Source organism: Anomaloglossus baeobatrachus, chromosome 9 (genome assembly GCF_048569485.1).
Source record: "Anomaloglossus baeobatrachus isolate aAnoBae1 chromosome 9, aAnoBae1.hap1, whole genome shotgun sequence".
Classification (NCBI taxonomy): Eukaryota; Metazoa; Chordata; class Amphibia; order Anura; family Aromobatidae; genus Anomaloglossus; species Anomaloglossus baeobatrachus.
In genome coordinates this window covers 79,520,148-79,535,713 of record NC_134361.1, presented here as the reverse complement: position 1 = coordinate 79,535,713, position 15,566 = coordinate 79,520,148, and the positions used below count along the sequence as shown (strand labels likewise).

The window sequence follows — 15,566 nt, the reverse complement described above, 5'->3', positions numbered from 1 at the left end:
AAATGGAGCTGCGTGGCTCGTTGGTCATTATTTAACCACAGTTGTGAAAGCTAGTTAAACCCCTATATTATGTCCATTATGACCGATGTAGATGGTTTACAGCTCTATAGAGAATATGGAACTCATGTTTGTCAGACCTTAAAGAGGTGGTTCACACATTTTCATTACTGGTCACATCAATATTATGTTGAGAAATAGGGTTGTTCTCAAATACCTTGTGTTGCCAATAGTGCCTTTTGAGCGGCACTTTTGAGACCGCTCATCCCCTTCGCGTGACCCCCCGGGCTCTGTGACCTCCGGGATTTGGTGATGTCACATCAACTTCCTGTTGACCTGACATCACCACGGCGTCCCCAGGCTGTGACGAGCGGTGAAACGCTACCCACAGCCCAGTCACTCAGGAAAACTGCAGCCCACCTCAGTTGATGTGACATCATCAGATCCCACAGATCACGGAGCCTGGGGGTCACGCGAAAGTGGTGAGTGGTCCGCAATAGCGCCACTCACATGCATTATTGGCAAGACAAGGTATTTGAGAGAAACCTTGTTTCTCAACATAATATTGTTTTGGCCAATAATGAATATGGGTGAACCACTTCTTTAATATTCACACTAATTGATAGGTAGTATAAAACTGTGTTATCCCATGTAGTGACTATCCATACTTTTTATTTTTTTAGTATAAATATATTCAAAATACTGCATTTAATAATATGCTGCATCCTTATTGCAGTCAGGTCTCTGTTTTATTATACAGATTTTCAAATTTACATTTACAGGATGTCAGGACAAGATGACTGTTCAAACAAAGCACAGGCACTCAGTGCACTCTTAGGATGCACTTAGTTGTTTTGCATCTATCTCCACACACCCCTCTTCCTTTATTCACAGCTATAGCATTACGGGAGCCAAATAAAGGCAGAGATAAAAGGAAAACACGTAGGTGGGAAACGGCACTGAACCTCTTAGTCAAGGGACTGTGCTTGGTTTGAACTGTTATTTCTTGTTAATAGAAATCTTTGTTGATTAAGTAAATTTGGAAATCTGTGTCCTAAAACTAGGATTTTAAATATAGACCTCCTTTAAAATATAGCATCCTAGCTACCCGCAGTCACCACTAGAGGGAGCTTTGGAGGTTTCTACACTGCGCTATATGGTGAACTCAGTATATAATAAGCATTATGCCCCTAGGCTCTCTCTAGTGGGGACTTCAGGTAGGTAGGGTTTAACTGTGTGATTATGTCAGGGATTTAGAATTCTGTGGAACAAAACTGGTGCTGTAAATAGTCTACAAATATATTTAGAAACTTATCGGTACATAATTTTTGTAAGAAACAACCATGTCCATCTTTTGGACAATCTAGGGCTTCTCCAAGACTAAAGGATTCTGTTCAAAAAAGTTACAAAACAGCACCAAAATTTTGAACCTGGGTTCTAATTTTTAGTTAAAAAAAATCCTATATAAATATAGGAAATGAGGAAAAGTCTTCAGGCCCTTTTGAAGGTGGTGAATCTTCCTACAGAGATCGAGCAGTCTGTAAAGTTGTTCGCGTGTTCTTCATGAGAGCCTCTTCCAGACTTCTCTGGTAGTGGCTTATACATCAACTCCGATGAACCTCAACAGGATAGATACTTCTCTCTTTCATCATCATCTGTCAGGGAAGAGATGTCGGGAGGTCTCATATACAAATGATTTTCTGATCCCATAAAAATTGGCATGCTCGGGTGACTTTTCTCAAATATATCTAGGAGTAGACATGAGTGGACCCATGAAAGTTCAGTTCGGCGGTTTTAGCCGTACTTTAGAAAAAGTTTGGTTTGGGACCCGAACTTGATCTGAACCCCAATGGAAGTCACTATTTGGGCCTCCGCCTACATGCAGTCAGCCAGGAGCAGGTGTGAGGGGTTTTCCATATTTTTTGTTTGGTACACACCACATCCGATCTCGCTGTTGTTACCACCAGCGTGAGCCGATCAAACACTACAGCGGCTCACACTAGGCTGGGCGCCGAGCGTACCCGAGCACAGTGATGCTCACGCAAGTGGTGTTCATACTTAAAGCACCCGAACTCTGTTTTTTTTGTAAATGTTTGATACAAACGTCGAACCTCAAGTTCGCTCATCTCTATCTAAGAGCTGTTAGTCTTTATGACAATGGGAAAAGAATGCTAAATTAAAAGAACCCCTCTCACCTTTCAAAGTTCTTCCAATAGGGGGCACTAGAGAGAGAATTGTCTTGTATCTGAAGTACACTTTTTTGGGAATAAAACATTTTATGAACTGAATCACTACACAATGTGCAGTAAAATGGTAAACTTGTGGTAGATTTCAATTAAATTGACAGCAATTTTTTACCACCCCTTTAATGTATTTGTCATAAACTGTGCATCTTTAAAGGGTAGTTTAGAATTTATTAAGGTAGTTTGGAATTTTGAAAAACATCGCACCATCAGCTATAAATCAGTTTTCCATTTAGATGTGTAAAATTCACTTCTATGTTTAATAATTATATTTATTTATTGTACAATTCTTCATTTTTGTGTTTTTTTCAGCTTTATGTGACATGCATCCTATGAGAGCACTTTTCCTAATCCCTCGAAACCCCCCTCCGAAGCTGAAATCAAGAAAGTGGTATGTATGATGGTATAGTTGGGTAGCACTTGACATTAGGCATCATCGAATGGTGATGAAAGGGTTAATCGTTTTGGTCCCATTTTATTTTCTGCTTATAATGCACCGGATAAGTGGGCCAGAAATGTCTGTATAGGATAAAAAGGTTTAATGTGCTTACTAGACGGCTGAGGCATCTACGAGAAATAATGAATTAATAATCACGCAGATGGTTAGTTAAGAGCAATTTATTGCTTTCCAGGGCCTTCATTTTCCTCTGGTCTATTTGCATATTACAAAAGTAGGCTTCACAATTGGATTTATTATTGGAAATCTCAGCAGGGGGAATAATATATTCCTCGGGGATGTAGATGTGGACCGCTATAGTGGCTTCAGGATAGAAGAACAGTGTGCGAACAATTAATAACACCATATATTTGCCTTTTGTCATACTAGCAGCATACATTACAGACACAACGTAGTGCACATTAATTAGCAAAATGTTAGAGATCATTTAGAGTCACTTTATAACTAGCTCTGCTCGCATCTGCATGAAACAGTACGTATGTGTCTCTGCGCAGCCCTGTGCCATTGTCCGCAACGTCAATGGGTGCACTTTGGGAGCTGTCCGCAAATTTTGTGCAAATGTTGCAACTGCGAAAAGTGTAGCAAATAAATCTTATGTGAACCTACCCTAACAAAGTAGATCCTAATGGATCCCACTGATCCAGTATCAAACTTGTCAGGTTTTAGAGTTGGATTCGTAGAACCTGGACTATCTACCACTTCAGTAATCTGTGGCCACTCAGATGGGAGCTCAAAGAGCTGCATGCTATCTCTTGGTATCTGAGCTCTGATCTTGGCTAGCCACTCCGGCATGATGTCACTGTTACAGCGTGATGTTGCGCCAGATCGACTAATCAAAAGAAGAGATGCGGATGCCAGTAGGTACAAGGCGGTTCGCAGACCTCCTATCTAGGAATCACAAATCTGTGATCACCTGGATGGCGTCTCAAAGATCTGCGTCCCATCTCCCGGTATCCCAGCTCTGATCTTGATTAGCCGCTCTGACGTGAGCTCACTGTGACAACGTGATGTTGTGCCAGGCCGGCTAATCAAAACAAGAGCTGCGGATGCCACCAGGTACAAGGCGGTTCTCAGAGCTCCTGTCTGGCGGTCACAAATCTGTGGCCACCCAGATGGCAACTCAAAAAGCCACCTCCTATTTCATGGTATCTCAGCTCTGATCTAGATTATCTGGTCCGGCATGTGGCATTGTTACAGCACTGCATATTTTTAGGCTAGGAAGGGCCAAATAACAATGGACCTTTCCAGCCTGATAATATATGTCTCCAGCTGTTTACCTTGGCTAGTGATCAAAAATAGTGGGGACCCTATGCTATTTTTTTTAAATTATTTATTAGGTTAAACCAGGCTAAATCAGACTAATCAGGCTGGAAAGGTCCACGGATATTTGGCCCTTCCCAGTCTTCAAATACCAGCTCGCAGCTGCCTCAGAATTGGCGCATTACGTTAGATGCACCAATTCTGGCACTGTGCCCCAGCTCTTCTTGATTGTGCTGGCGTGGTGACAATCGGGATAATATATTTTGAGATTAATTTCAGCTGTGAATTGTCAGCTGGCTTCAAGCCTAGGGGTTAGTAATGGAGAAGTGTCTATCCCTCGTTCACCAATTTCTTATGACAAAAAGGTCCTACGAAGCTCTGGGGCAGTCCACAATCCATAAATGCAGGTCCAGCAACTGTGAATAGCAGAAAAGTACAGTTATTCATAGGCACAGGATAGTGAGACAAGGCTCATCAGAGCCGCCAGCTCAATGCTGCCCTCAGCAAGACCCATCAATGCAGATAAGCGTTGTAGTCACTACCCGACGCCTGTGAATAACTGTAGTTTACTGCTATTCACAGTCACTATAACTGCATTTGTGGATGGTGGATTATGACAGAACTTCATGGGAACATTTTTGATAATACATTGGTGAACCAGGTAAAGTGTGGGGGAGTCTTTATTCAAATAAACTATTTTTTTTCCTGTGTGTGTGTGTTTTTTTTATTTTACACTTACTGAGCTAGTAATGAAGGTGTCTGATAGACCCCTATCAATTACTAATGCTTGGACTTGGTGCCAGTTGACATTATACAGCTGACATCAACCCCCAAAAATATTACCCCGATTATCAGGGCAATTGATAACAGCCGGGCACAGTGCCAGAATTGACACATCTAATGGATATAAGAAATCTGGGGCTGCTATTTTTAGGCTGGGAAGGGCCAAATGAGCATGGACCTTCCCAGCCTGATAATATTAGCCCCCAGCTGTCTGCTTTACCTTAGCTGGTGATCAAAGATAGGGAGATCAAAAATAGGATTCCAGGCGTCTTCCCATTCTGTTTCTCTTACATTTGAGCACTGTTTCCATCCACTTTAGCGATTTTCTGGCCTTCCCAGCCCTCCTAAATAGAGTCTCATGGAAAAATGCTTGCGTTTCCCATTGACTTCCATTATACTGGTTACTTGAGTCGAGCTCATCCAAGTGTTGGACCTGCTTGATTCGAGTAATAAGCACTCAAGCAGTTTAGCGCGCACTCATCACTAATTCCCTTTAGATGTATCTTTTTTTTAATTTCAAATGTTTTCCTTTTTATATATCACAATCTGTATAAAAAGTAATTTTTGCCACTGGCCACTGTTATTTTTTTTTACACTTTAACTTCCTGTTGTTTCACAAAAATTGCATTGGACAATAGTAGCAATAGTCAGACCCTGATCCCATCTTTTGTATTGCGGCATCTAATGAGCGTGTGCAAAGATCATTATGAATAGAGGTGAGCTGTGACACCACTTAAGGCCGCTTTACACGCTACGATTTATCTGACGATCTCAAGAGCGATGTGACACACCCAGATCATAGTTACGATTTGCCGAGATCGCACATAGGAAGTTTATTAGCGGTCACACATAACGATCTCAAAAACGGCGCAACATCGTTCAGCGATATATTGTTTGACCAAGGCGGTCGTTTTGATGTTGTTCGTCATTGGCACGGTGTCAAACGTACCAGTATGTCTGCTGCGATCTAAACGACGAATAATATTTTGAAAATGAACGACGTGCCAACGATCAATGATTTTCACCCTATTTGCAGTCGTTCGGAGTCGCACGTAGGTGTCACACTCAACGACGTCGCTAACGATGACGGAAGTGCCTCACGGAAACCGTGACCCCGTCGACATATCGTCAGATAAATCATAGCATGTAACTCCGCCTTTACTGTAATTGTTGGCTCCTGTTTAAGAAGCTGTTGTCTATCATTCTAATCATGTCTCTTATGATAATGAAAATGTAGAAAATGCTTCCTGAATCGACTGGAAGTACAGCTTTAAAGTATGAGTGGCCAATGTGTGAAAACTGTAATTACTAATTTTGCTTTTTAATAACGATCGTGATATAAAAAAAAATATCAATTGACACAAATTGTTTTCAAACACATGCAACACAAAAACTTGCTTTAAAGAATAGGTCATTTTCTTTTGACACATTTCCTTTAACACACAATTACTGTCTTGATCCAGCAAGGTAAATCTGATTTTAAGAAATACTCTCGCCTGACACCGGCACTCATAGTCTCTGGTGGTAAATGGGGCATGAATGATCTTTGACCGACCACTGTTTTATTTATAAAACTTAACCGGCAGAAAGCTTTGTCTGCTTTTCTTATGTTATTATTACATGTGAGACTGGAAGCTCAGAGAAGACCTATTGCACTTGTGTGGTGAAAGCTACTTAATCTAACAATTTAGAAATGTCAAAACTACACCCACATGTTTTAGCTGTATCAGCTTCACCATAAATAGGAAAAACTACTGTAGTAACATCCATTGTCGTAGAAGAACAATAAAAGATGGTTACAAATCCCTCTACATCGGCACACTCTACTATAGAGTTTACAAACCCAAGGTTCATGTCGGCAAAAGAGAAATCATACTCGCTTACATGCGAAACTTATATAGGTCCAAATAGTTATATTGTAGCTATCCTCATGGGCAGCAGATACAGATATGTCGGCAATAGGCAATTACTTCAAAATTGCAAAGTGCATTGAATCTTTGGGCATGTTGGGTGGCACTGCCCAAAATGTGGCAATCCACCACTCAAACATACTTAGGCTATGTGCGCACGTTGCGTACAGTCACTGCAGAATTTTCTGCAGCGATCTGAAGAGCACACGTGCGCTTCAAATCGCTGCAGAAAATGTCCGTAGTGAAAAAAAAAAAAGCCGATTCCATGCGCTCTGCCTGCAGCTCCTGCCATAGACCGAGCACTAGCTGCCGGCAAAGCGCACGGAAGAAGTGACATGTCACTTCTTAGAACGCACGCTTCGGGCAGCAGCCGAAGCGCTGCGCTCTAAGACGCCACGTGCGCACGGCCCCTGCACAATCTCCATAGACTGTGCAGGGGACGCAGGATGCATGCAGTTACGCTGCGCTACAAAGCGCAGCGTATCTGCATGTATTTACGCAACGTGCGCACATAGCCTAAAGGTTCCTGTATTGAGTCGCCAGTAGAGTTGATCAAAAAGATTTTTACTGGTCTAGTTGGGCACCAAGTCATTTCCTCCATGGTAGTCCTCACCTGTGCAGCACACATCCTTGGCCTGGTATCCTAGATGCCTCCTGCTCTTCCTAAGAACCCTGGATGCTGGGGTCGAAGCCTATTAAGAGGTTTAGGGTCTATGCCCTACATGACGTTAAGACATCATGGGACCTATGAAGCACAAAAAGTGTCCAGGATGCTGGGCTGTCACAAATACTTGGCCTGGCATCCTGGATGCCTCCTGATTATGCAAAAAACCCTACTTGCTGGGGTCAAGGCCTTCTGTGAGATTTAGGGTCTAGACTCTACACGACATTAGGACATCTTGGGACCTAAGAAGCACAAGAAGTGTCCAGGATGCTGGGCTGCCACAAATCCTTGGCCTGCTATCATGGATGCCGCCTGCTCTTACTAAGAACGCTGGATGCTGAGGTCAAGGCCTACTTTGAGGTTTAGGGTCTAGACTCTACTCGACGTTAGGACATCTTAGTACCTAAGAAGCACAAGAAGTGTCCAGGATGCTGGGCTGCCACAAATCCTTGGCCTGCTATCATGGATGCCGCCTGCTCTTACTAAGAACGCTGGATGCTGAGGTCAAGGCCTACTTTGAGGTTTAGGGTCTAGACTCTACTCGACGTTAGGACATCTTAGTACCTAAGAAGCACAAAAAGTGTCCAGGATGCTGGGCTGCCACACATCCTTGGCCTGGTATCCTGGATGCCTTCTGCTCTTATTAAGAAACCTGGATGCTGATGTCAAAGCCTATTGTGAAGTTTAGGGCCTAGACTGTACACGATATTAGGACATCTTGTGACCTAAGAAGCACAGGAAGTGTCCAGGATGCTGGGCTGCCACACATCCTTGGCCTGGTATCCTGGATGCCTTCTCTTATTAAGACACCTGGATGCTGATGTCAAGGCCTACTGGGAGGTTTAGGGTCTAGACTCTACGTGGCGTTAGCACATTTTAGTATCTAAGAAGGACAAGAAGTGTCCAGGATACTGGGCTGAAGATGCCACCTGCAGAAATAACCATGGGACTGAATGATGGACCAGAACAAATCTTTTTGATCAACTCTAGCAGCCGGTACTCAGCTCAGAGATTTGGAGCAATGGAGTAAAGGAAGGCTTCCAAGGGCAGAGTTCTTTTTCAACAATGATATATGGATCTGAATAAATGACTCAGTCAACCATTGATCGTTTTTCTAATTTGTCAGGTTCTTTACATGGGTCAACGATCAGGAACTGGTGTTCCTATTAACACCAATTATCGGCTTGTGTCAAAGGGCCTTAACACAAAGCAACTGGGTGACCAAGGTGAAATCTATAACCAAATTTCCCAGCTATTATGATACAGGGCCCTTCTGTTGGACCCCAGGGCCAGGGGGGAACTGCGTATTCTGCACCATCTATAGCAACAACATTGATAGAAAGAAACTGAAAATTCCACAGCTTCTAATTGTTCATATAATATTTATCTAGGTCCAAGAAATGCCTTAACTTTGTCGATAGCTGCCTCATTAAGAACTACAGTCATCGGCCTACAACGGAGACTCTGCTTAAACATTCCTTTGTTCGAGACCTACAGAATGAACGCCAGATACGTATTATGCTGAAAGATCATCTCGATAGAACAAGAAAGAAGAAAGAAAAAGGTTTGTTCTTTGTGTGCAGTTTTGTAATTATTCCAGCAGACCCCTGCAGAGTAAGGACAGATTCCTGACTAATGGCTCTATATAACTAAGTGGAATTAGTAAATTCTGTAGTCAGCTATGCCCTCAAGCTATCAAAACATGTCACATTAAAATAAAATAGGGCAAAAAATGTAAAGCAGACGCCAGGCCACCTAATCGGAGAGTCTGTAAGGATCCATCAAGGCATATTTAATAGGAATCTGTCAGCAGGTTTATGCTATGTATTCTGAGAGCAGCATGATGTAGGGATAAAGAGACTGGCTCCTGTATCACTTACTGGACTGCTTGGTGTAGTTTTGGCAGAATCACTGTTTTCTATGTTATACATATGGTCAGAATGCTGGGCTGTGTATAACCCCGCCAACACCCTTATTCCCCTATTGGTAGCTTCCTGTGCGCACCGTACATTGTCAGCAAGCTGCCAATAAATGGTGGATGGCGGAATTACACAAATTGGCTGGACTGGCTTTCATATGAGATTTAATCTTCTATTGATAGTCTCCTGCTGATAAAACACTGCTTGTATTCAAATCACAGTGTCATGAATCTGCTCTGTGGGCTCCTTTGTCCTGCACCTTTTGCTGGTACCTATGTTTTCCTCGGGTTCCGGTTGTGTCCTTGTGGTGGGGGAGGGGTCTCTTCTTTCAGACCTCGCTTCTGGTTCTGCTCTACTTTATGTGGGAGCTGTTTTCTCTGAAGCGCCGCCAGTGATACGTCCTGCTAGGCAGTGCTCGTCTCTAGTTCCCGTAAGTGATCTTGTCCCTCTACCTTGTTTCCCTGTTCCTCTCCCGACTCCGTCCTACTGACTTCATTCCCTCATACCCTGACCTCGGCTTGCTCTCTGACTCCGTCTCTGCCCGCCCCTTATACTGACTTGACCTCTCCGTGTACCGACTCCGGCTAGCTCTCTGATTCCATCTCTACCCCCCCTTGTACTGACGTGACCTCTCCATGTACCGACTCCGGCTAGCTCTCTGATTCTATCTCTACCCCCCCTTGTACTGACGTGACCTCTCCGTGTACCAACTCCAGCTAGCTCTCTGATTCTATCTCTACCCCCCCTTGTACTGACGTGACCTCTCCGTGTACCAACTCCAGCTAGCTCTCTGATTCCATCTCTACCCCCCCTTGTACTGACGTGACCTCTCCATGTACCGACTCCGGCTAGCTCTCTGATTCTATCTCTACCCCCCCTTGTACTGACGTGACCTCTCCGTGTACCAACTCCAGCTAGCTCTCTGATTCCGCCTTGGCCTGTCCCCTTGTACTTACGTGACCCCACTGTGTACCTACTCCTGGCTTGTTTGACTGTTCCTCACTAGGTTCTGCTTCACCTTGTATATTAACCCGGCAGCTCCTGTTTATTAGTGTTCCGGCAGCATGTAGTGGTTTGGTGGCTAACTGCACCCGGGTTAACATCATCACTCACAGCTTTGTAATATATCTTAGCAGAGAAATCTTTTTTTCTCTTCCAGGACTGATCTTTCATTCTCAAAATTTTCAATTCACAGGTAAAATCTGTCTTCAGTGAGCACAGATTTTCCCATTACTGAGATAGGAGATGGCAGTTTGTGCTTTTAAAGTTCTATGGAGAACATTAACTATAATTTCAGGAGAACCTGCAGCAAAATATGTATCTGCCACTAGCTCCTTTCTCCTCCCCATAAAAGCACCAACTGCCATCTCCCATTTTAGTAATGGGCTAATTTGTCTTCACTGAATACTCTTTTTACCCATGAATTGAGAGTAAAATATCAATCCAGGAGCAGAGAGAACTCATTTTCTCTGATCAGAGATATTTCAGAGTTGCTTATTTTCATGTGTGAACTAAAATTTAAAATGACGCTTAAGCTGGGTTCACACTAAGCGACAGCGACAACGACGTCGCTGTTACGTCACCATTTTCGGTGACGTAACAGCGACCTTGTAAGTCGCTGTTATGATCGCTGCTTAGCTGTCAAACACAGCAGAAGCAGCGATCATAACGTCGCTACATGTGCAGAGAGCAGGGAGCCGCACTTAGCGCTGGCTCCTTGCTCTCCTAGGTACAGTATACATCGGGTTAATTAACCCGATGTGTGCTGCAGCTACATGTCACAGTGCAGAGAGCAGGGAGCCGCGCGCACTGCTTAGCGCTGGCTCCTTGCTCTCCTTGCTACAGTATACATCGGGTTAATTACCTGATGTGTACTGCGGCCACATGTGCACAGAGCAGGAGCCGGCACTGGCAGCAAGAGCGGAGGCTGGTAACAAAGGTAAATATCGGGTAACCAGGGAAAGGTCTTCCCTTGGTTACCCGATGTTTACGCTGGTTACAGCTTACCGCAGCTGCAAGATGCCGGCTCCTGCTCCCTGCTCGCTTCATTTCGTCGCTCTCTCGCTGTCACACACAGCGATGTGTGCTTCACAGCGGGAGAGTGACGACCAAAAAATGAAGCTGGACATTCAGCAACGACCGGCGACCTCACAGCAGGGGCCAGCTCGTTGCTGGATGTCACACACAGCGACAGCGACGGGACGTCGCTGCAACGTCACAGAAAATGGTGACGTAGCAGCGACGTCGTTGTCGCTGTGTGTGACACTAGCTTTACTCTTTAAGTCACATATTAAAAGGAATCAATCAGCAGGTTTTTTGCTATGCAATCTGAAGCCCGCATTCTGCAAGGGTTGACACAGAGAATTCAGGGATGCCTGTCTTGTTATGATTCAATCTGTTGTTTATTTGCTATGTTTGTTTAAGCACTCAGGACTTATCATTGCTCGGACTACAATGTCTTGCTCACTGCCCCCTCCTTTGATTGGTCCCTCACTTGCAATGTACAATCTCTATAGAGAGCCCGGTGTTGGTGGGACAGCTCTTCAGCTCTGCTACATAGCTAAATCTAAAAACTCTGATTGTGTCAGAATGGCTGCACCCAGTAATCTAAGTGATACATTGTTGGATTCAGGATCTCTTTGCCTACATCACGCTGCTCTCAGATGAGGTAGTAAAAAACCTGCTGACAAATTCCCTTTAAAAAAAATGAATCCTTTATGTGAAAGAAGCCAAAATGGGCTGTAAATGACAGATTTACATAGAAGAAAACTTCCTTTTTCACGCATTTGCATACAACCAGGCAGTCAGCAGTAATGATTAGATCGCTGACAGATATACCCACCTATACTATATCATGGCTTTCTTTTTTCAGATGAAACAGGATATGAGTACAGTGGAAGTGAGGAGGATGATGATGAGATGAATGAAGAGGAAGGCGAACCAAGGTAAGTAAATGCGCAGTTCCTAATTTATGTTACAACACGTAAGCAGAGAAGTATCCTCGCTAAAGAGCAACACAAAAGATCATTTCAGGTAAATCGCTCAGGACTTATCCGGCCTGCCAAGGATATAAACTATGGCACAGGAGATAAAGGACTCTGCTACTGTATAAGCTCTATATTAGCTGTCAAAGTCAAACTAGATTAAAAAGTTATTTTAGAGGCTTAAAGAGACACACTCATCACAACAGAGCACAAAGTGTACTTCCAGCTAAGCAGCACATTTTACATTTAAATCAATTTGTCTTGTAAATTAAATAGCGGCAACATATTCTATAGCGTTTTACATTAATTCCATTCACGTTTGCTGCTATCTACTGGGAGAGGTAACTTTTTATTTTACATTGAGAACAAAAATTGGTTGTTTTTTTTTTTTTTTAGTAAAATAAAATGTGATAATCACTGTGTAGATTATTTGTCTAGAAACCATAAAAATGACTCTGCATTTTGCCGGGTGGAAGACTGATGGAAGTCGACTGACTCTCGTTCTGACCAAAGAAATTAAGTGATTCTTAATTTCTTTTATACTCTTTGCATATTATTTTATATATATATATATATATATATATATATATATATATATATGTATATATATATATTGTGTTGCAGTAATTTTCACTACTTCAGATGTTTCATGGATCCTATCAGTGCTGTGGTTACTAGAACAAGTTATGAAGCCAGACTTTCTTCCAATTCCTAAAGGGTGGACCCTTTATTTTATACCCCACACAGTTCATGCATAAATGTAGGTATTTACAAAATAGTAACAAATAGCAGAATACATATCAGCATAGTAAATACAGACACTCCAAGCATCCTCCCAGATTAGCCAAACTCCCCAAGCTGTTCTTTATGTAAAGAGTGGACTCTCACCGCCTATAAACTTTTCGACAGTTCTGAAGATTTTTAACTTTTTACTTACTTTAACAATTGTTATAGAAGTTCAAAGGCCCACTTAAAGATAAATTAAATAGATATTGGTTAGAAATGGGAAAATTCATTAATAGGTCATTGGTTCATAACCAGGTCAGTAATCTGTGATTACTGGACTGGCATTCTGTGATTCTCCTTGACTTCCAGCATTCCCAATGTAGCAGGTCAAATTAACCCCTTCCCAGATTAAGCTCGGTATAGTTTGACCTAGGCCACAGTATACCCTGGGGATTAACTGGCCAAACTATAACCCGGGGGGTTAAAATAGCCTAAGCCACACTATACCCCTCCAGCTACTAAAAAATATACCCCTCTAACGTGGAACCTAGGTATAGTCTTTATAACTTGAAGTTTCAAGATGTTATAACTTTTATAATATTAAGAACAGTCAAGGTTTTTTTGGTTGAAGTAATAAAAGTCTAAACACAGACTTTTAAGATTTGTCAATTAGCTTTCTCACTTAAGTAATTATTAAGTAATTCTTGTGTATATCACTAAATGCTACTGATGGGGGTATAATATAGCCTGAGGGGTTTATTTTGGCCTAGGTCAATTTATAACCCAGAATATAATCTAGCCTAGCCCTCTTTAACCCCTGGTATAGTCTGGACTGTAGGTATACTCTGGCCTGTTACACCAGCTCTTCTTCCAATTAGCCAGGCTGGTGCATCATCAACATAGGAGCACAATACACACACAATGTGCGCATTCACAGCTAATAAAAAGAAGATCCAGGAATGACAGGAGATAAGGAGATTTGCAGAACTCCTATCCAGCGGTCACAGATTACTGACCTGGTCGATTGACCGGAGTCCTCTGAATCGATCCTCCCATCTCTTCTATTGGCCAACCAGGCTGTCTGTCTTAACTCCCCCATACACAGGAATGCTCGGCTTCACCAATCTCTGTGAGAAAGCCATTGCCAGACTCCTCTGGTGGCAACTTATCTCGCCTTCAAATAATAGGATTTGCCATTGCAATTCAGCAGGCCAGAGTCTTCTTTTTCTCGTCATCTTCTGTCAGAGAAGCTTCGGAAGGGCCTCATACATGATAGACTGTCAGCTGATCCCGCCTACATTAGTGGGTTATTATTATTAATTATTATTAATATTATTATTATTATAGCGCTATTTACTCCATGGCGCTTTACATGTGAAAGGGGTGTACATAATAGGGACAAGTACAATAATCATAAACAATACAAGGCACAGACTGGTACAGGAGGAGAGAGGTCCCTGCCCGCAAGGGCTCACAGTCTACAAGGGATTGGTGAGGATACAGTAGGTGAGGGTAGAGCTGGACGTGTGGCTCTAAATTAGACTAAGGGTTACGGCAGGTTGTAGGCTTGTTGGAAGAGGTGGGTCTTCAGGTTTCTTTGAAGCTTGTCAAGGTAGGCGAGAATCTGATATGTTGTGGCATAGCGTTCCAGAGTATGGGGGAGGCACGGGAGAAATCTTGGATGCAATGGTGGGAAGAGTTGATGAGAGGGGAGTAGAGAAAAAGATCTTGTGAGGATTGAAGGTTATGTGCAGGTAGGTACCGGGAGTCTAGGTCACAGATGTAGGGAGGAGACAGGTTGTGGATGACTTTGTAGGTCATGGTTAGGGTTTTGAACTGGAGTCGTTCGGCAATAGGAAGCCAGTGAAGGGATTGGCAGAGATGAGAGGTTGGGGAGTAGCTGGGGGACAGGAGGATTAGTCAGATGGATTTATTCTAATGTGTACAATTTATCAAAATTGATGCTAATGAATACGCAGCGACGCCGCACATACCTCAGTCATGCCCAGTGTGCATCCATCCTCCGCTGGCTGCCATCAAGACTGAGGTATATGCGGCGAAGCTGCGCCTTCATTAGCATGTTGGTACACCCACAGGGGCATGCTAATATGCTAAGAAGGTGGACTAGGCAAGGAAAGACACACCCTTACGACTAGTCCCTGGCCTCATTAACATATAATAAACGTTCTTTAGAAATACTTTTTCTAAAGATGTCTTTATTTATGCTAGTCTATATAGGGACAGTTCGGCAGGAATTAGTAATATGCACCCAGAACTGCTCGTGGTGTATATTGGACCTGACAGGTTCCCTTTAAACTAGACAATTATCGTTGCTACCATAAAATAAAATATATGAATAGTAGAAAGACACATGGACATGCATCTGTTTAGGGGATAAAAAAAATGGATTAAACAGGTAAAAACAATAATCTTGGTTGAAGGTTATCTGTGATGGCAGACCTCACGGGACAGTGATACAGCACCATAGATATTAGATTATCTTTGGAGTTTTTAGAAGAAAGTCTAATATATATGATCAGCTGAAATGATAAATAATGCAGGAAAGGCTGCACAAAAATCAAAGAGTAATAAAAAGGCCCACGGGCAAGATCTGGATTCAGCA

The 15,566-nt window shown here is 42.8% G+C and overlaps 1 protein-coding gene across 1 annotated transcript in view; it reads left to right on the top strand.

Moving 5' to 3' along the window:
* NRK (Nik related kinase) overlaps positions 1-15,566 on the top strand; it is a 432,773-nt gene that overhangs the window by 173,049 nt on the left and 244,158 nt on the right. Inside the window, exons 9-11 of the mRNA XM_075323819.1 lie at positions 2,553-2,631; positions 8,706-8,878; positions 12,106-12,178. Of these exons, the coding sequence (XP_075179934.1) occupies positions 2,553-2,631; positions 8,706-8,878; positions 12,106-12,178 (325 nt within the window). The remainder of the gene's footprint in view (positions 1-2,552; positions 2,632-8,705; positions 8,879-12,105; positions 12,179-15,566) is intronic.